The sequence below is a fragment of the Chlorocebus sabaeus genome, chromosome 16 (genome assembly GCF_047675955.1).
Source record: "Chlorocebus sabaeus isolate Y175 chromosome 16, mChlSab1.0.hap1, whole genome shotgun sequence".
NCBI lineage: Eukaryota > Metazoa > Chordata > Mammalia > Primates > Cercopithecidae > Chlorocebus > Chlorocebus sabaeus.
The window spans coordinates 67,057,591-67,078,174 of record NC_132919.1 but is presented as its reverse complement, the minus strand read 5'-3'; the positions used below and the strand labels follow the sequence as shown (position 1 = coordinate 67,078,174).

The window sequence follows — 20,584 nt, the reverse complement described above, 5'->3', positions numbered from 1 at the left end:
TTTTTATTCCTTTTCTGTCACTTTAGTGGTATTTGGAGAGAGAACAGAAGTTCTTGTATTCATCTTCCACATTTATTCAGAAGCCCAGATCATTATTTCTTCAAATGCTTTCTTCTCTCCATTGTTTCTCCCCCTTTGCAACTCTTCTGGTGGTGTTGACACTTCTATCCCTATCCTCTGCATTTCTTAAATTCTCTGATGTCCATTTATTTATCTCTTTGTGATACCTTCTGGAAGAGTTACTCAACCTAATTTACCAGCTCACACTGTTATATTCAGCTCATCTATTGATGTGGATAGATCTTTTCATTTTTTATTTTAATTTTAAAATAATTTCACAGTTATAAAAAAGTTTCAAGAATAGTCAAAAGTTCCTACTCTTTACCCAAATATTAACATCTTTGTAATAATAGTACAGTTAGAAAAATCCAGGCCAGGCGTGGTGACTCACCCCTGTAATCCCAGCACTTTGGGAGGCCGAGGCAGGCGGATCTATTGAGGTTAGGATTTTGAGACCAGCCTGGCCAACATGGTGAAACTCTGTCTCTACTAAAAATACAAAAAAAAATTAGCTGGATGTAGTGGCGGGCACCTGTAATCCCAGCTACTTGGAAGGCTGAGGCAGGAGAATCACTTGAATCCGGGAGGCAGAGGTTGCACTGAGCCAAGATCGTGCCACTGTGCTCCAGCCTGGGTGCAAAGCAAAACTTGGTCTCAAAAAAAAAAAAAAACCCCAGGGGGCTAGGCATGTTGGCTCATGCTTGTAATCCCAGCACTTTGGGAGGCTGAGGTGAGACGATCACTTGAGCCCAGGAGTTCAAGACCAGAATGGGCAACATAATGAGATCTCGTCTCTACAGAAAATCAAAAAAATTTGCTGGGTGTGGTGGTGCATGACATGGTGGCGCACGTGGTCCCAGCTACTCAGGAGGCTCACGGGGAGGATCACTTGAGCCCAGGAGGTCAACGCTACAATGAGCCATGATCACACTACTGCACTCTAGCCTGAGCGACAGTGAGATCCTGTCTCAAAAGAAAGAAAAGAAAAATAATCAGGAAATTAATATTGATGTTACTAACTAATCAGTAGATCTCATTCATATTTTACCAATTATCCGCCAATGTTCTTTTCCTGATTTAAGATTACATGTTGCAGCTAGGCACAGTGGCTCACGTCTGTAATCCCGGCACTTTGGGAGGCCGAGGCGGGTGGATCATGAGTTCAGGAAATCAAGACCATCCTGGGCCACGTGGCTGTCTCTACTTAAAATACAAAAATTAGCTGGGTGTGGTGGCGCGTGCCTGTAGTCCCAGCTACTTGGAAGGCTGAGGCAGGAGAATCTCTTGAACCTCGGAGGCAGAGGTTGCAGTAAGCCGAGATCGCGCCACTGCACACCAGCCTGGGTGACAGAGCAAGACTCCATCTCAAAAAAAAAAAAAAAGATTACACGTTGCTTTTAGTTATCATATCTCCTTAGTCTCCTCCTGAGAGGAGCTCCTCATTCTTTGTCTTTGATGACCTCAGTACTTTTGAAGTCACCTCTAAATTTGGGTTTGTTTGATATGTCCACATGATTGAATTCAGCTAAAGCATTTTTGGCGCAGAAGTGATGTTATCCCCTCTCCAGTATGTGTTATCAAGAGGCACATGATGAAGATAAGATAAATCTCATTAACTTCGATCCCTTGATTAAAAGTGGTGTCTGCTAGATTTTTCCACATGAAGTTACTGTTTTACCTTTTGTAATAAATAACTATCTTACAGGAAGATACTTTGAGACTGTGCAAATATTGAGATTTAAGCTGTTTTTCTTTTAGAGCTGGCTTTGGTGCTGCATACCTGTAATCCCAGCTACTTGAGGCTCAGGCAGAAGAATCACTTGAACCTGGGAGGCGGAGGCTGCAGTGAGCCAAGATCGTGCCACTACACTCTAGCCTGGGCAGCAGAGTGAGACTCTGTCTCAAAATAAATTTTTTTTTTTTTTTTTTTTTGAGATGGAGTCTTGTTCTGTCGCCAGACTAGAGTGCAGTGGCATGATCTCGGCTCACTGAAACCTCTGACTCCCTGGTTCAAGCAATTCTTCTGCCTCAGCCTCCCAAGTAGCTGGAATTACAGGCACATGCCACCACGCCCAGCTGATTTTTGTATTTTTAGTAGAGATACGGTTTCACTATGTTGGCCAGGATGGTCTTGATGTCCTGACCTCATTATCCACCCACCTTGGCCTCCCAAAGTGTTGGGATTACAAGCGTGAGCCACCACGCCTGTCCCATTTTTTTTTTTTCTTAACAGCTTTATTGAGTTATAGTTCACACACCACACGGTTCACCCATATAAAGTGTACATTCAGTGACTTAGTATGTTCACAGAATTGGGCAGCCATCACCACAATCAATTTAGAACGCTTTTCTTACTCCAAAAAAGAATACCCATTAGCAGCCACTCCCAAACTTTTCCTGATTCCCCAGCCCTAGTCATCTGCTGATCTACTTTCTGTTTCTATAAATTTGCCTCTTCTGGACATTTCATATAAATAGAGTTATACAATATGTAGTCTTTTGTGACTGTTTTCTTTCACTTAGCATGATGCTTTTGCAGTTTATCCATGTGGTATCATGTGTCAGTACATCATTCCTTTTCATTGTTGAGTAGTATTCCATTATATGGATATACCACATTTTGTTTATCCATTAATCAGATGGACATATGAGTTTCCACTTTTTTTTTAAGAGACACAAAATGTTATCAGTTATTAGGTTCTTAAGAAATTCAGAACACCAATTTGTGAGGATAAGTTCCATTCATCAGGGCAAACACAGATCACAGGTAGCCCTGGAGCTGAGAAAAGGTTTGATTTTTTTTTGTAAAACGTGAGTCCACAACTTTCTGATAAATCTTGTGCACCAGTAAGATGTTTTGCTATTTTCACATTGCTGCTACCAATTTTGGTTGAGGTGGCAATGACAGATTTCTGGTGTGTTTTTTGTAGAGGAACTTGGTCGAGGACCAGAGGTCCAGTCCCAAGACCAGCTGCTTCGGGAAAACCACCCTCTCGCCTCTGTGGCGCCCAGTGAGGATGACCAGAGTGGTCCTGGAGGTGATGCTGGATCGCAGTTTTCTCACATGCTGACTGAAGGGGGTTTTTTTTGCCATGACTCAGCAGCTTTAGAGGCACATCTTCAGTAGGATAATATCTAGGCATTTTGTGAAGTTTAACCACCTGGGTACCACTGTTCTTGTCAACACCAACTGGTTTTGTAACAGTTGCAAGAAATTTCTTTTTCTTTTCAACCTTGGATTTAGCAGCTGAGTACTTCTTCCTGGACATGGCCTTTCTGGAATACATAGCAGATCGGGAATATCTGCAGTTCCTCTGACAAGGACAGGATTGCGGCTGCAATGGGGTTTCCCCTTCTTGGGCGTTTTCTCCTTGAGGTTGCCCCTTTTCACCTTGCCACCAGCATCAGCCTTCTTGGCCTTGGGTTTATATCTGGCTTCTCAACTTTTTCACCCATCATCTTGCAGGGTGGGAAAGACTTCACTTTTTGGCTATATGATTAATATTGCTATAAGCATTCATTTACAGGTTTTCATTCATGTGGCTGTATTTTCATTTCTCAAGGCTATACCTAGGAGTAAGATTGCTGGGTCATACGGTAACTCTGTGTTTTAACCTTTTGAGAAACTGATACATGGTTTTTCCAATGTGACTGCACCATTCCACATTCCCTCCAGAAGTATGTGAGGGTTCCAGTTTCTCATATCCTCACCAACACTTGCTATTATCTGGCTTTTTTTAAATAAAAAAAAAAAAAAAGAAGAAGAAGAATCTCGCTCTGTCTCCTAGGCTTGAGTGCAGTAGTGTGACCTCAACTCACTGTAACCTCCACCTCCTGGGTTCAAGCAATTCTGCCTCAGCCTCCCGAGTAGCTGGGATTACAGGCGTGAGCCACCATGCCTGGTTATTTTTTGTATTTTTAGTGGAGACAAGGTTTCACCATGTTGGCCAGGCTGGTCTCAAAAGTCCTTATCTCAAGTGATCCACCTGCCTCGGCCTCCCAAAGTGCTGGGATTACAGGTGTGAAACATGGCACCCGGCCAAGATTTTTAAAATACTTTGTTTTTCATGTCCATTATCTCCAACTAATTTTTTTTTTTTTTTTTTTTTTTTTTTTTTTTTTTTTTTGAGACGGAGTCTCGCTCTGTCGCCCGGGCTGGAGTGCAGTGGCCGGATCTCAGCTCACTGCAAGCTCCGCCTTCTGGGTTTACGCCATTCTCCTGCCTCAGCCTCCCGAGTAGCTGGGACTACAGGCGCCCACCACCTCGCCCGGCTATTTTTTTGTATTTTTTACTAGAGACGGGGTTTCACCGTGTTAGCCAGGATGGACTCGATCTCCTGACCTCGTGATCCGCCCGTCTCGGCCTCCCAAAGTGCTGGGATTACAGGCTTGAGCCACCGCGCCCGGCCTCCAACTAATTTTTTTTTTTCCTTTTTTGAGACGGAGTCTCCCTCCGTCACCCAGACTGGAGTGCAGTGGCATGATCTCAGCTCACTGCAACGTCTGCCTCCCGGGATCAGGCAATTACTGTGCCTCAGCCACCCGAGTAGCTGGGATTACAGGCGTGCACCACCATGCCCAGCTAATTTTTCTGGTAGAGGCAGGGTTTTGCCATGTTGCCCAGGCTGGTCTTGAACTCCTGGCCTTAAGTAATGTGCTCACCTCAGCTTCCCAGCTGGTATTACAGGTATGAACCACTGTGCCCGTCCTAATTCTTTTCTTTAACTGCCGTTCCTGCTTTATGTTTCCTGTATCCTCCCTAGCCTTTTTGATGATATTTATTATACTTTAATGGTTTTTTCTTTTTCCTATCTGGTTCATTATTATGACAGACAATCTATACCAGAGAAAGTTTCTTTGGTAGTACTTGCTTTCTTCAGTTGCCTCATGTTTTCTTATACACAAATGTTCCTTTGGGACATTAGCCACTCTGATTGGTAACGTGCTCCTGGAAGGAAGATCAAAAGCTTATGCGCTATCTCATGTGTCCCTCCATTGAGTCTAGGGATTGGAGGTTGCATAGAGGAGGAAACAACCCAGGCTGGGCGCTGTGGCTCATGCCTGTAATCCCAGCACTTTGGGAGGCCGAGGCAGGTGGATCACCTGAGGTTGGGAGTTTGCAACCAGCCTGACCAACGTGGAGAAACCCTGACTCTACTAAAAATATGAAATTAGCCAGGCGTGATGGCGCATGCCTGTAACCCCAGCTACTGGGGAGGCTGAGGTAAGTGAATCGCTTGAACCCGGAAGAAGGAGGTTGCGGTAAGCCAAGATCACGTTATTGCACTCCAGCCTGGGCAACAAGAGCAAAACTCCATTTCAAAAGGGAAAAAGAAAAAAAAAGAAGAGGAAATGGCCCCACTATGCTGCAGAGCCCCTGGAATATGGGCTCCTTCACTCTCCATTTGCAGCAGCATTCTGTGCTCTCCAACACAAACACACACACACACACACACACACACACAGGCTCTTTGTCCTGTTTTTCAAGAGCTGTCTTTTTGAGTTATAATTACCTAAGTTACCAAATGGAGAGGTTAGGAAGTAGGCCCATTCAGGAGCCAACAAGTTCACTGTCCCCCTACCCTCTTACCTGTCTCAAATACACATGCATATTTGCCCTAAGCTAGGCTGCAACACTGGCATGATGTTACCCTGCTGACTGGTTAGGGCTGGGCTGCTTACTTGGCACTGGCAACATGGCAGGCAGTGACTCGCTCAGCACAGCTAGAAAGCATCCTCCTGCCTGGCGCCCCCTGTGAATCTGGGCCCTCTTTTCCCTAGCTTACCACAGCCCCCCAGTGTCTGGTTTGGGGATCTGTCTAATTCCTTTTTACTTAAATGGCTTCCCTAGATTTAGATTCTAAGGAAGAAGTGAAGAAGTCAGCAAGCCTTGTTTGCTTATTATCTTGTTTGGAAGGTTCTAGTTTCACCACATCTGAGCTTCATGAGGGTAAGGGCATTGGCTTTGCAGCTGTCTGTGTGTGCCCAGGGCCTAGTCTGCACTGTTATAGCACACAGACTGAACTGTCAGTGAGGGCCACCTGGCCTCAGGACTCTCTTTTCAAGCTTCTTACTTTGCTCCTCTTTATTGTTTTCTAGGGGCTCAGCTAGGGGTTTCCAGGTATCTGGGAAAATGCCAGAAGAACTCACCAGGTGCTGGGAAGCATCCCTTTTCCGGAAAGTCCTTTTACTTGGATCTGCCTGCTGGCAAGAATCTCCAGTTTTTGACAGGGGCCATTCAGCAACTGGGTGGGGTAGGTAACCTGCTCTTCTCCTGTGATACCATGTGCATTTGCGCTGTAGAGCAGGAATTGGATAGGGATTATATCTATAGTTTCCAGGTATTTTCCTTTTTTTTTTTTTTTTTTTTTGAGATGGAGTCTTGATCTATAACCCAGGCTGGAGTGCAGTCACACAATCTCAACTCACTGCAACCTCTGCCTCCCAGGTTCAAGCAATTCTCCTGCTTCAGCCTCCCCAGTAGCTGAGATTACAGGTGCACACCACCATGTCTGGCTAATTTTGTCTTTTTAGTAGAGATGGGGTTTCACCTTGTTGGCCAGGGTTGTCTTGAACTCCTGACCTCGTGTTCTGCCCACCTCGGCCTCCCAAAGTGCTGGGATTACAGGTGTGAGCCACCACGCCCAGCAGTTTCCAGGTATTTTCAAAGGTCTCACTACATTTCCCAAAGCAATTTTAAACATAAACCATTTTTTTGGCCAGGTGCAGTGGCTCACATCTATCATCCGAGCACTTTGGGAGGCCAAGGCAGGTGGATTACTTGAGGTCAGGAGTTCGGGACCACCCTGGCCTAAACAACAAAACCCTGTCCCTACTAAAAATACAAAAATTAGCCAGGCATCATGGTTGGCGCCTATAGTCCCAGCTGCTCAGAAGGCTGAGGCAGGAGGATTATTTGACCCTGGGAGGCGGAGTTTGCAGTGAGCCGAGATCATACTACTGCACTCCAGCCTGGGAGACAGAGCGAGACTCTGTCTCAAAAAATAATAATGATAATAAATAACCTTTAAAAACTAAAGATAAATCTTTTTCCATATTAGAAACTTAGGCTGGGCACAGTGGCTCATGACTGTAATCCCGGCACTTTGGGAGGCTGAGGAGGACAGATCACTTGAGTCCAGGAGTTCAAGATCAGCCTGGCAACATGACAAGAATCTGTCTCTACAAAGCATACAAAAAATTAAGCGGGTGTCGTGGTGCATGATTGTAGTTGGGAGGCTGAGGTAGGAGGATCACTTGAGCCCAAAAGGCGGAGGTTACAGTGAGCTGAAGACAAGATCTTGTGCCACTGCACTCCAGCCTGGACAACAGAGTGAGACCTTGTCTCAAAAAAAGGCTGGATGCAGTGGCTCACACCTGTAATCCTAGCACTTTGGGAGGCCGAACCAGGTGGATCACTTGAGCCTGGGAGTTTAGATCACCCTGGCCAATATGGCAAAACCCTGTCTCTACTAAAAATACAAAAATTAACCAGGTCCAGTGGCACATGCCTGTAGTCTCAGCTACTCAGTAGGCTGAGGTATGAGACTCGCTTGAGCCCCAGGAGGCAGTCCAGCCAAGGTGACACAGCATGACCCTGTCTCAAGAAAAAAAGAAACGTTTTTTTTTTTTTTTTTTTCTGAGACAGTGCCTCGCTCTCTCACCCAGGTTGGAGTGCAGTGGCGGGATCTCGGCTCACTGCAAGCTCTGTCTCCCAGGTTCATGCCATTCTCCTGCCTCAGCCTCCTGAGTAACTGGGACTACAGGTGCCCACCACCATGCCCGGCTAATGTTTTTGTATTTTTAGTAGAGACGAGGTTTTACCGTGTTAGCCAGGATGGTCTTGATCTCCTGACCTCGTGATCCGCCTGCCTCGGCCTCCCAAAGTGCTGGGATTACAGGTGTGAGCCACCACGTCCAGTCAAAAAAAAGGAAACTGAATGGCGGGTTGTGGTGGCTCACATCAGTGATCTCAACACTTTGGGAGGCTGAGGTGGGAGGATTGCTTGAGTCCAGGAGTTTGAGACCAACCTGAGCAACACAGTGAGACCTCATCTCTACAAAAAATAAAATTATAATTCCCAGGCACAGTGGCTTACTCCTATAATCCCAGCACTTTGGGAGGCCCAGGCGGGCAGATCACCTAAGGTCAGGAGTTTGAGACCAGCCTGACCAACATGGAGAAACCCCATCTCTACTAAAAATACAAAATTAACCTGGCGTGGTGGCACATGCCTGTAATCCCAGCTACTCAGGAGGCTGAGGCAGGAAAATCAATTGAACTCAGGTGGCAGAGGTTGCAGTGAGCTGAGATCACATCATTGCACTCCAGCCTGGGTAACAAGAGCAAGATTCCATCTCAAAAAAAAAAAAAAAAAAAAAAAGGTTAGCTGGGGGCAGTGGCACATGCCTATAGTCCAGCTACTCAGGAGGCTAAGGTGGAAGGATTACCTGAACTCAGGAGTTTGAGGCTGCAGTGAGCTATGATTGCACCGTTACACTCCAGCCTGGATGACAAAACAAGACCCTGTCTCAAAAATAATGTTAAAATAAATAAATAAATAAACATATTATCTGTTCGTTCTAGAAATTTTAGAGAACATGGAAGTACTCCAAGTGACAACTAGCATTTTTAAGTATTTTTCTTAATTTAGATATAATTCACATATCATAAAATTCATCCATTTAAAGTGCACAGCTCAGTGGTTTTTAGTATAGTCACAGGAATGTGTAAGTTGTATGATCGCATAGTCAATTGTAGAACATTTTCATCACCCCAAAAAGGAAACCACTCCCTATATGCTTGGGCAACTCCCCTTGATACTCCTGGCCCGGGGTAAATTTCCATCTTCCTTCTGCCTCCATCCTGCCTTTGTTTTATTGTGCTTCTTTTTTTTTTTTTTTTTTTTTGATAGTGGGCCACAGTCAGTCACCCAGGCTAGAATGCAGTGGCGCCATCATGGCTCACTACAGCCTCATACAGCCTCAACCTCCCCGGACTCAGTCGATCCTCCCACCTCAGTCTCCCTGTAGCTGGGACTACAGGTGCTTGCCACGATGCCCTGCTCATTTTTGTATTTTTTTGTAGATGCAGAGTGTCGCCATGTTCCCCAGACTGGTCACAACCTCCTGGGTTCAAGTAATCCTCCTGCCTCAGCCTCCCAAAGTACTGGGATTACAGGCCTGAGCCACTGCTACTGGCCCTTTTTCTTTATTTATTTTGAGACGGAGTCTCGCTCTTGTTGCCCATGCTGGAGTGCAATGGCACAATCTCAGCTCACTGCAACCTCCACCTCCTGGGTTCAAGCGATTCTCCTGCCTCAGCCTCCCGAGGGGCTGGGATTACAGGCATGCGCCTCCATGCCTGGCTAATTTTGTATTTTTGGTAGAGACTGGGTTTCTCCATGTTGGTTGGGCTGGTCTGGAACTTCTGATATCAGGTGATCCACCCACCTCAGCCTCCCAAAGTGCTGGGATTACAGGTGTGAGCCACCACACCTGGCCTTTTTTTTTTTTTTTTTTTTTGCCTTACCCAGTTGCCTGCAAGAGGGAGCTGAGGGCAGGGCTGGGAAGGGCAGGGCAATGCTTATTTTTTTCTAGCTGTGATCATGAGTACTTTCTTTTTAAATTTTAGAGACAGGGTCTTGCTATGTTGGCCAGGTTGGTCTTTTACTCTTGGCATCCACCCGACCTCAGCCTCCCAAAATGTTAGGATTATGGGCATGAGCCACAGCACCCAGCTGGCATTAGTACATTTTTAATTATCAACTTTTTACCTATAACCTTAAAGCATTAGCACTTTTCTATTATTATTGCCCTTCATATGTATCATTTGCAATGGGAATATAATATTCTTTTGAGTGGATTATTAATTTACTTAACTGTTGCCCTGTGGATATTTAGAGTCTTAATAATTTTTAGCGTTTAGAAATAACACAGGTGAACAACTTTGAGTAAAAAGCATTTACTGTATTTGATTCCATTAAAATATTTTTAGGGGCTGGGCACGGTGGCTCACGCTTGTAATCCCAGCACTTTGGGATTGAAGCCAAGAGTTCGAGATCAGCCTGGCCAACATGGTGAAACACAGTCTCTACTGAAAATACAAAAATTAGCCAGGTGTGGTGGCATGCACCTGTAATCCCTGCTACTCGGGAGGCTGAGGTAGGAGAACTGCTTGAAACCGGGAGGTGGAGGTTACAGTGAGCCAAGATCGTGCCTCTGCACTCCAGCCTGTACAACAAAGCAAGACTCCATCTCAAAAACAAACAAACAAACAAAATATATATATATATTTAGGCTGGGCTCAGTGGCTCACATCTGTAATCCCAGCGCTTTGAGAGGCTGAGGTGGTCAGATCACCTGAGGTCAGGAGTTCTAGACCAGCCTGGCCAACATAATGAAACCTTATATAAAAAATTAGCAGGGCATGGTAGCGCGCACTTGTAGTCCCAGCCGCTCGGGAGGCTGAGGCATAACAATCGCTTCAACCCAGGAGGCAGAGGTGCTAGTGAGCCAAAATTGTGCCGTTGCACTCCAGCCTGGGCAACAGAGCAAGACTCTGTCTCCAAAAAAAAAAAAAAAAGACAGCATGATAGTTCTTGGCCCAAAAGAGACTAACAACTGGGGAAACTAGATGAATAGGCTTGGAATGGAGAGGCCCTTTGCTGTCAAACCCAGAAACTCGGGACTGCAGAAACTCGGTGAGGATGGATAGAATGAGGATTATATAACCAAACTGGCCCATAATTACATTTTGAACTTTTAGACCTTTCTGTCATTTAGCCTTTGCTATATAGGGCTTAAAGCAACAACTTATTTTCTATTTATTTATTTATTTTTAGACAAAGTTTCACTCTTGTTGCCCAGGCTGGAGTGCAATAGTGCAATCTCGGCTCACTGCAACCTCCAACTCCGAGGTTCAAGCCTTCCTCAGCCTCCAGAGTAGTTTGGTTTACAGGCACCATGCCCAGCTAGTTTTTGTGTGCGTGTGTGTATTTTCAGTAAAGACGAAATTGCACCATGTTGGCCAGGCTGGTCTCGAACTCCTGACCTCAGGTGATCCACCTGCCTTGGCCTCCCAAAGTGCTGGGATTACAGGCGTGAGCCACAGCACCTGGCCAAAACAACAATTTATTATTTCTCATTATGCTGTGGGTTGGCTGGGTGGTTTATCTGGTGGTTTCAACAGGGCTCATTCCTGAGGCTGCATTCAGCTGGAGGGTCACCTGGGCTGGAAAGACCAAGATGGCCTCACTTACACATCTGGCACTCTGTGCCAGACTAGCTGATTTAACATGGTGGTCTCAAGGCAGCCTTCCCAGAAAGTGAGGCAGGAAGCCAAGGCCTCTGAAGCCTAGGCTCTAGAACTCACACATCATAATTTCCTCATGTTCTATTGCCCTCATGTCAGATTGAAGGGCATAAAAAAGTAGGTCCCATCTCCTAATGGCAGGAACAACAAAGTCATATTGCAAAGGAGTAGGTATGCTGGGATGGGAGGAGGAATGTATAGTCATTAACAATCTCCTGTATTTATATAGGATAATCATTGATTGCCCTACTCCTACCCTCTAGCATTTGCTTTTGCCATATTAAAAAAGGTAGATGCAGCCAGGCACGGTGGCTCACACCTGTAATCCCAGCACTTTGGGAGGCCAAGGTGGGTAGATCACAAGGTCAAGAAATTAAGACCATCTTGGCCAACATGGTGAAACCCCATCTCTACTAAAATTACAAAAATTAACTGGGCATGGTGGCACATGCCTGTAGTCCCAGCTATTCAGGAGGCTGAGGTAGGAGAATCGCTTGAACCTGGGAGACAGAGGTTGCAGTGAGCCGAGATTGTGTCACTGCACTCCAGCCTGGTGATGAAAAAAAGGTAGATGTGATCAGGCATGGTGACTCACACCTGTAATCCCAACACTCTGGGAGGCCGAGGTGGGCAGATCACTTGAGGTCAGGAGTTCCAGACCAGCCTGACCAACACGATGAAACCCCGTCTCCTCTAAATATACAAAAATTAGCCGGTGTAGTGGCACACACCTGTTGTCCCAGCTACTTGGGAGGCTGAGGCAGGAGAATTGCTTGAACCCGGGAGGTGGAGATTAGAGTGAGCCAAGATCGCACCATAGCACTACAGCCTGGGAGACAAAGTGAGACCTTGTCACAAAAAAAAAAAAAAAAAAAAAAAAAAAAAAAAACAGAAAAGAAAAAAAGGTAAATGTAATGCTTCAATTCATAACTAGATTTTTGTAATTGTCATAAAGTATATATAACATAAAATAAGTCATTTTAGCCTTTTTTTTTTTTTCTTCTTTTTTAAGAGAGACAGGATTTCACTCCCCAACCTGGAGTGTAGTGGTGCAGTCATAGCTGACTGCATCATTGAACTATTGGGCTCAAGGGATGCTCCTGCCTCAGCCTCCCAAGTAACTAGGACTACAGGTGCACATAACAACACCCAGCTAATTTAAGAAATTTTTAAAAAAAATTTTTAGAGACAGGGTCTTGCTGTGTTGCCCAGGCATGTCTTGAACTCCTGACCTCAAGTGATTCTCCCACCTCAGCCCCCTACAGTGCTAGGATTACAGGCATGAGCCACCATACCTGGTCCCCAGTGTGTCTTACACAGAAAAATCATGGCTTACACCAGCTAGTCTTGATCCTGTCCAGTTCTTCCAATGTGTTCTTGCTATATGCAAACTCAGACTGCTCATAGAACTCAAAGCCTGCAGCCTTCTACCACTGGGTCAGGGGCAGCAGTCCTGGAGACAAAACCTGTCTTATTTATATATATATGTATATATACACCCTATTAGATTTCAGGATGATGTCTTCTTAGGAACTTGGTACGGAACTGCATTTAGTCTATTTAAAGACATTGATTCTGGAACTCCTGGCAGCCAAGATTTCCTTCTCTAGCCTCTTTATATTGACAATTCTGCATTTGCTTTTTGGTTTTCAGCCATCTCTGTGATCTGGTTTCAGGTAATTGAGGGTTTTCTGAGCAAAGAAGTAAGTTACATCGTGTCCAGCCGCAGAGAAGCAAAAGCAGAGAGCAGTAGGACAAACCAAAGAGGCTGCCCTAGCCCTAACCCCAGTGAGGTCAGAGTGGAAACATCGGCCATGGTTGATCCAAAAGGCAGCCACCCCAGGCCTTCACAAAAACCCGTTGACTCGGTAAGAACCTCATGGAGTAGGAAAGGTATGCTGTGTAAACAAAGGAAGTAGGCTTTGGTGAGCCTTTTAAGGCAGTCTCTGGTTTCAGTTTCATCTGGCTTAATTTAATCTCTCATTTGAATTCAGGGACTGAGAATATTTTATCATAGCTCTGGATCTAAACACCTCAGCAACATACTATCCCCCGTGCTACCCTTTTATGCCATATGTCAGTTTTTATAGGACTTCAAAGCCAGAGTTTTAGAAACCAGAAGAGACTCTTCATAAACCAGAGAAGACGTGTTGGGATTGGTCTGGGCTTGGGCAGGAGTACCCTGAGTAGGCAGCCATTCCCTTCTTCCTTGCTTGCATGTATGAAGGGCCAAGAGTTTGGATAATACACGTGTTATGTCTTTGATTTAAAATGGAATATGGCTTTTCCCCTCTAGGCTTACATTCTTATTTTTGTCTAACTTATATTAATATTAAAATGTCTATGAACATACATTGTTGGCATTGTGATGACAGATGGGACTTCCTACGAGCAAAAACTTCTGAAGTGAAACATTTGCTTTCATTATCTGCTGGAGGGTGCAGAGACTCTTAAAGAGGGGTCTCAGGACATTTGTAACAATTGGATCTCAGTGAATTCAGAGTGCCCTTCTCTCCACCAGGTTCAGGCTGCCACCTCAGGGTTACCTAAACTTCCTGCGGCTTTACCTTTCCCTCCTAGATGTTTTCTAGGCTCTCATTTCTACCAGTCCTCAGTTGTCACTGCTCCCAGCTTTCCGTGGGACATAACGCCAAGACATAACCCCTCACCTGCTCCTGTGTAAACATCTTTCAGTGCACACATGGCCTAACAGCAGACATTACTGCTCTTCTCTCCCGTCAGGTGCCTCTAAGCAGAGGGAAGGAGCTGCTGCAGAAGGCCATCAGAAACCAGGTGAGCTGGAGCAAGATGGGACAGAGTGGGTAGTCTCCAGCACAGGGAGGGATTTCACCCTTCTTCCCAGGTTCTTCTGAAGCACCCACTCAAACTGCACATTCTGCGATATGTAGTATTGTTATTATTTCCTTCTTCTACGTTAGTTAGTGGAGGCTCAGACAAGTTATTTAGCCATTCACCTCGAGAGTAAGTGTTGAAACCAGAGCCACCTCCAACTCCGGAACCTTCCAAGAGAACCATGGGGATGTGGGATGTGGCAGGACAGGGCTGCTTGGTACAGAAGCCAGACTTCTTTTACAAGTAACTCTTTATTCCTTGTGTGAAAATTCAGGGCTGTTAAAGTTTAGTGGCAGGAAGAGGAGTTAAGGTGATCTTGTGAGAAGAGTCATGCTAGTGACATCAGGAGGAGTACATGGCTGTGTGATGGGGGAAGTGGTGCTGCTGGGCTGAGCCAGTGGAGGGGGAAGATCGGCAGCCAGCATAGTTTCATACTCAGAGAGGATGATGGTCACCATGTTTGTTGTGTACTTACTGTGCTGAGAGCTTTCCTTGCAGAGGCCCTCCCCACAAACAGCTCTCTTAGAAGCACCTGTTCCTTTCTGGTCACGAGGTGGCCAGAGCACAATGTATAGGCAGACCAGTGGTCTTTCCCCTCCCGATGTGGCCATATGGAGGACAGGATGTCTTCCTGAGGGTTGGGATGGACTCTCTGGGCACTGTACTCTCTCTCCTGCCTGCCTCCCCCCAGTCCCTCCCATGGATGACTCAGGGCTCCCAGAAGCAATTTCTATCTGTCCCCTTCACGTTCAGGCCTTGGGGAGTCTCTGCTCCTACCTGACTCTGTGTTGTAATTTCAGGGGAGCATCAGTGGAGGAGGCAGTGGGGGCAGCAGCAGCCTCCTGACCAATGCCCGCTCTTGGGGAGTGAGGATTCTGCACGTGGATGGTACCCTTTCTGTGCTGGGCTCCTGTGGAGGGAGAGTTGGTGACTTTGACCAGGAGTGTCAGCTTTTAGGAGGATCATGGTCATGTGAGCTTCTGGTCACCGGAAGCCAGAAGTACTCAGCTGCCATGTTGATCCACAAAGGTGGGAGGATGTGGGGAAGGGAGAAAGCGGTGAGGATGCAGACTGCAGGCTGTGGCTTTAGCGTCCCGCAGGAGGTCCCTAAAACATGCCGTTTCATGTCACCTGCTACAGCTCTCCCCCAGCTAGTGTGATAATCCCGTTTTACAAATGCAGAAATTATCTTAATATTCATGACCACTGGCCAGTGCAGTGGCTCACACCTGTAATCCCAGCACATTGGGAGGCCAAGGCAGGTGGATCACAAGGTGAAGAGTTCAAGACCAGCCCGACCAACATGGTGAAACCCCATCTCTACTAAAAATACAAAAGTTAGCCGAGCCTGGTGGTGCATGCCTGTGATCCCAGCTACTCAGGAGGCTGAGGCAGGAGAATCACTTGAACCTAAGAGGCGGAGGTTGCAGTCAGCCAAGATCATACTACTGCACTCCAGCCTGGGTGACAGAGCGAGACTCCATCTCAAAAAAAAAAAAAATTTCATGACCACTTAACAGGTATTGACTCTGTGCTACGAATTACCTCCTTTAATCCTCACTGCAGTTCTGTCCCCATTATACAGATGAGGAAATTGAGCTTCAAACGGATTAGGCAAATTGTCCATGGTCTCGCCAGAGTGTGTAGTGTGGACCACCACTCTCAGTTTGACTCAGCTGTAAATGGTGTGCTCCTTCTTTTCTCACACTGTAAACAACCCGTTTGCAGCCTGTTTAGAATAGTTGTCTTGAACCAGCTGGCAGTGAGTGATCTCATACCCAACTCCATTCTTGAGTCTGGAGTTTTCTCTGATCCATTTTAGGGGACTGGTCCAGATGGGACAGCCCGTAGGTGCTGACTGGAATGCTGCCCCACCTCTTGGTACCAAGATCTTCCAGGGGAGTCTAGAGGCTGTACAGTGGAAGTTCCTGGTCTGGGATGTGGAGGGCTTCATCTCACTGAAAAATCAGCCATTTCTGACTTGATCTCCTCCCCTGCCTTCCTTTGTTAGAGAAGTGCCAGCATGTAGACCTTGCTGGTCTTTCACCTGAGGGTACAGCTGAGTAGTTCACACAGTATGGCCTCCCTCACAGCTCTTCAGTGGTGCCTTAAAGTCATTAGCAAGCCATGAGGCACCTTCTGTCCAAAGATGAGTTGTATTCAGTGCTGCAAATACATTCAGTTGTATTCACCCACTCAGGTGCTGTTCCAGGGATAGAGGATAGAGGACCCAGTCCTTACCTCTGCCGTCAGGAGATGCAGAGGGGATGTGTAGCCAGAAGGTGGCAGGCAAGGCTGGAGTGATTCAGTGGGCTGGCCGAGCGAGTTTAGTCCTGCGGCCCGGAAGGGGCTGTGCTAGGTAAGTGAACACTGGAAGCCTTTGGCACAAACGCTCTGTCTTCTCCACAGAAATGATGATGCACATGCAGCAGCTGTCTCTTGCCTCTTTATGTGTGAAAAAACAAGAGCCAAAGAAGCCAGAGGTAGGTCATCCTGCTGAACTGAAGGGCAAATGGATGGTTTTCAGTGAAATCAGTGATAACTTAGGTAAATCCATGGTCCGCCCAAGCCATCTCTTCCTGGCCATTCTGCAAGATGGAAGGGGAATGCAGCCTCTTACTTACCTCAGTCCTAGCACCCATAGCTTTGCGACACCCTTTCTTCTCTCTGCGGCACTTGCAGTCCTCCCATGGCACATACCCTGCTGAGACATCCCTATGGCCTGGGCCGTCTGGGCCATGGGCTGCCTTACAGTAGTTCTGGACTAGATAAGGTTCATAAATGCCCATGGCACTGACCAGGCTGCTATTCTGGGGACAGCTCTTAACCTGGGAATAAGTCTGCATACTGCAGGGGTGAGAAGGAGTGATCGAAATAGCTGCCATCTTCTAAATCGTTGTTTGTTTTCCATTCTTTGCTGGCGTTAGAACTGTGTGTATCACATCAAGAGAGCCCAACCTGGTTTAAAGCCACAGTATCTTCACCCAAGCCTCAGTCTGAGGAAGGATTAAATCTACAGATCCACCCACAGCCTGGCATCCAGACACAGGATGAACAGTAATAGCTATTAGTTAACAATGCTAATTAGCTAACAGTACTAGCAAACCACATCCAAAGTGGATGGAGCGGCTGGGCGTGGTTGCTCACACCTGTAATCCCAGCACTTTGGGAGGCCAAGGCCGGCAGATCACTTGAGGTCAGGAGTTCGAGACCAGCCTGGCCAACATGGTGAAACCCCGACTCTGCTAAAAATACAAAAATTAGCCAAGCGTGGTGGCGCATGCCTGTAATCCCAGTTACTCAGGAGGCTAAGGCAGGAGAATCTTGAACCCAGGAGGCATGTTGCAGTGAGTCGTGATTGCACCATTGCACTCCAACCTAGGCAACAGGTGAAATTCTGTCTCAAAAAAACTTAAAAAAAATAGTGAATGGAGCACTCAGACACTGATACCCTCTCCACACCCTCTCCTTTAGGAGTGTTGGGGATGTTGCTGCTGTTAAATTTGTGGTGTTCAAAATTCAAAAGGGTATACAACAAAAAGTCTCTCCCTGCTCCATCTTCTCAACCACTGGCCTCCCTTCCTGACAAACAGTGTGAACAGTTTCTAGGACTCTATGCACATAGAAGCAAATATGTCAAAAATTCTCCCCTTCTAGGTAGATGCACAGCATTTTTACTTTAACTTAATCAGTTTTGTAGGCCAGGCACAGTGGCTCACGCCTGTAATCCCAGTACTTTGGGAGACCAAGGCGGGCGAATCACTTGAAGTCAGGAGACCAATCTGGCCAACATGGTGAAACCCTGTCACTACTAAGATACAAAAGTTAGCTAGGTGTGGTGGCACACACCTGTAATCCCAGCTACTTGGGAGGGTGAGGCAGGAGAATCGCTTAAATCCGGGACACAGGAGTTTCAGTGAGCTGAGATTGCACCACTGCACTCCAGCCTGGGCAACAGAGTGAGAGTCTGTCTCAAAAGAAAGAAAAAAAATCAGTTTTGTAGATATCTGGCAGTGAAGTGAGTTTTGGATGTAATGTGCTGATATGCAAGGGAGTGTGAGAGGCTTCTTTGGATTGTGTTTGCCTTCAAGGTGTGGCCTAGAGGAGAATCTGAAACTTCTTAGGGCCCAGAGGCACAAGTGGTCATGGATCCACCATCATCCTGGCCCTCCGGCTAAAGCTGATTATTTTATTTTATATTTATTTACTTATTTTTCAGGTATACACCAGAAGATCCATTTACTCTTTTTTCTTTGTATTTTATTTATTTATTTTACTTTACTTTTTTTGTGAGACAAGGTCTGGCTCTGTCGCCCAGACTGGAGTGCAGTGGCGCCATCTCTGTTCACTGTAACCTCCGCCTACTGGGTTCAAACCATCCTCCCACCTCAGCCTCCCAAGTAGCTAGGACTACAGCATGCGCCACCATACCTGGCTAATACTTTTTTTTTTTTTTTTTTAGAGATAGGGTCTCACTATGCTGCCCAGGCTAGTCTCAAACTTGTGAGCTCAAGCAATCCACCTGCCTTGGCCTACCAAAATGTTGAAATTACAGGCGTGAGCCACCGTGCCCAGCCTCCATTTACTTTTAATATCAGCTTTGTTTGACCTTGGCTTAAACATTGATTTTGACCCACAGAATCAGAGTACACAAGATAGGACAGAGGAAAACAAATGGCCGTTGTCTTTATCCTAGTCCTATAGGGTACCTGGAACAGCATCAGTACTTAGAAAATAAAGCTGCCATTTAGTGAGCATCTCTTCTATGCAACATGCTATGAGGTCGGTGGGTCCTCCTCACATTGCAGGTGGCAGAGCTGAAGTTCACACCAGGCCTCTGGGACTCCAGAGTTCTTGCTCTCTGCACTGTCCTGCACTCCCTGCACAGTCAGCTGCCATTAAGATTCACACACCGAGTGACCCTTATTCATCGTGTTGCCGAGGAGGGAGCCATTGTGCCCAGGTCTGCTCCAGCTCAGGGCCCAAGAGTCTGGTTCTGCAAGCCTCTCAACAGCAGGAAGCAAAGTGGGACAGACTGGCAGCCACTTGGTTTATCAGGCCCAGTTCCTTGACCCCCGTGGCTTCCTCACATCCTTAACCTATTTTTCCTTTCCATTTAGGGAACATGTCCAGCAGCAGAGTCAAGAACACGGAAAGGTCAGTGTGGTAGCTTTTCCTCATGTAATTGCAATCCCTCCCTCCCTAAACACTTCCCCACGACTCCCTCTGTGGCAGCATCTGCTCACTTTTCTGTGGCAGCAAGCGAGTCCAGGTTATCTTGCCCCTTTGTGTTTCCAGGGCCTGGGCCTCAGGTTTCTGGAGCAAGAGAGGCATGTCCAAGAGCAAGTCCAAAGCTGCTGGGCCGGGGCTTCTCCTTTGGAGCCAAGACCCCATGCAGACACTTTGGCTCCTATGTCCTCTGGCTGTTCCCGTGCATCGATTGAGGTTCAGCATCCTTTTCCTTCTGATTCAGTAGCAGTTTGAGGGTGGGCAGTTTGACAGCTGCCTACCGTTTTCAGAACTGCCAAACTCCCTGAAACTGACAAACTGGCGGATTGATGGACTCTATCTCATGGTTCCTCTTGGACAGCAGGAGAGTTTCTCCCCCTGGATGTTTCTCCCAAAGATGCTCTTTCAGTGGCATTTATTCATGCACAAGCAGGAGCTAAGAAAAGTCACTTGGCACCTCTCTCATGCTCAGAATTCAAGGAAGTCTGTAGGGGAATTGATGTTAATAACTGTCTCAGTTAATTAGAAAGACAAGAAATTGTCCCCAAAAAGTAATTAATGAGAGCTGTTGCTAAAGGAGAAAAGGCTGCTTTTTGCTTGGGTGCTACTGGTGGCTTCAAGTACAGTTGGGAGCTGCAAGGTGCCAGCGTCTTTGGGGAATTTGTGGCTGTCAGACGGGGGCCAGGCTTTCAGCTGCCTTGGCTGCACCTTCCACAGGACTCCTGGTCACTGTGGGTCCTGATGCCTAAGAGATTTTCTAAGCTATGCGAATAACTAATAGGGGTGAGTCTCTTAATTGACTCCAAATTCGTCTTCTCAGCACTCCTTTGCCCTATTTTTTCAGGAGCTACATTTCACCTGCGATATTTTTTCTACCATCCTGCTAATAAGACCACTAAACACTCTTTATCCCTCTTCCTGTCTGCTTCCCCTCCAAAAATCCCAGGGTCCTCCTGGAGCATTCTGCCTGGGGAGTTGTTCTTAGGCCCCTCAGTATCCTGAGGCTCCAGGAGCAGAGGTCTAGGAAGGATCTGGGACTTGGTGGGAATGACCACCCCCACCCTGCTTTTAGCAGAAACCACCAGGGACTGGGTTTCTCCCACCAAACCAGCCAGGTGTCTGATGGTG

At 46.5% G+C, this 20,584-nt stretch overlaps 1 protein-coding gene across 3 annotated transcripts in view; it reads left to right on the top strand.

Annotated features, from left to right (window-relative positions):
• LOC103243316 (protein DBF4 homolog B) overlaps window positions 1-20,584 on the top strand; it is a 43,945-nt gene that overhangs the window by 9,581 nt on the left and 13,780 nt on the right. For all 3 annotated transcript variants that reach the window (XM_073005229.1, XM_073005230.1, XM_073005231.1), the window contains exons 3-8: window positions 6,160-6,314; window positions 13,051-13,242; window positions 14,117-14,167; window positions 15,028-15,256; window positions 16,637-16,710; window positions 19,348-19,384. In XM_073005229.1, coding sequence (XP_072861330.1) covers window positions 6,160-6,314; window positions 13,051-13,242; window positions 14,117-14,167; window positions 15,028-15,256; window positions 16,637-16,710; window positions 19,348-19,384 — 738 coding nt within the window. The remainder of the gene's footprint in view (window positions 1-6,159; window positions 6,315-13,050; window positions 13,243-14,116; window positions 14,168-15,027; window positions 15,257-16,636; window positions 16,711-19,347; window positions 19,385-20,584) is intronic.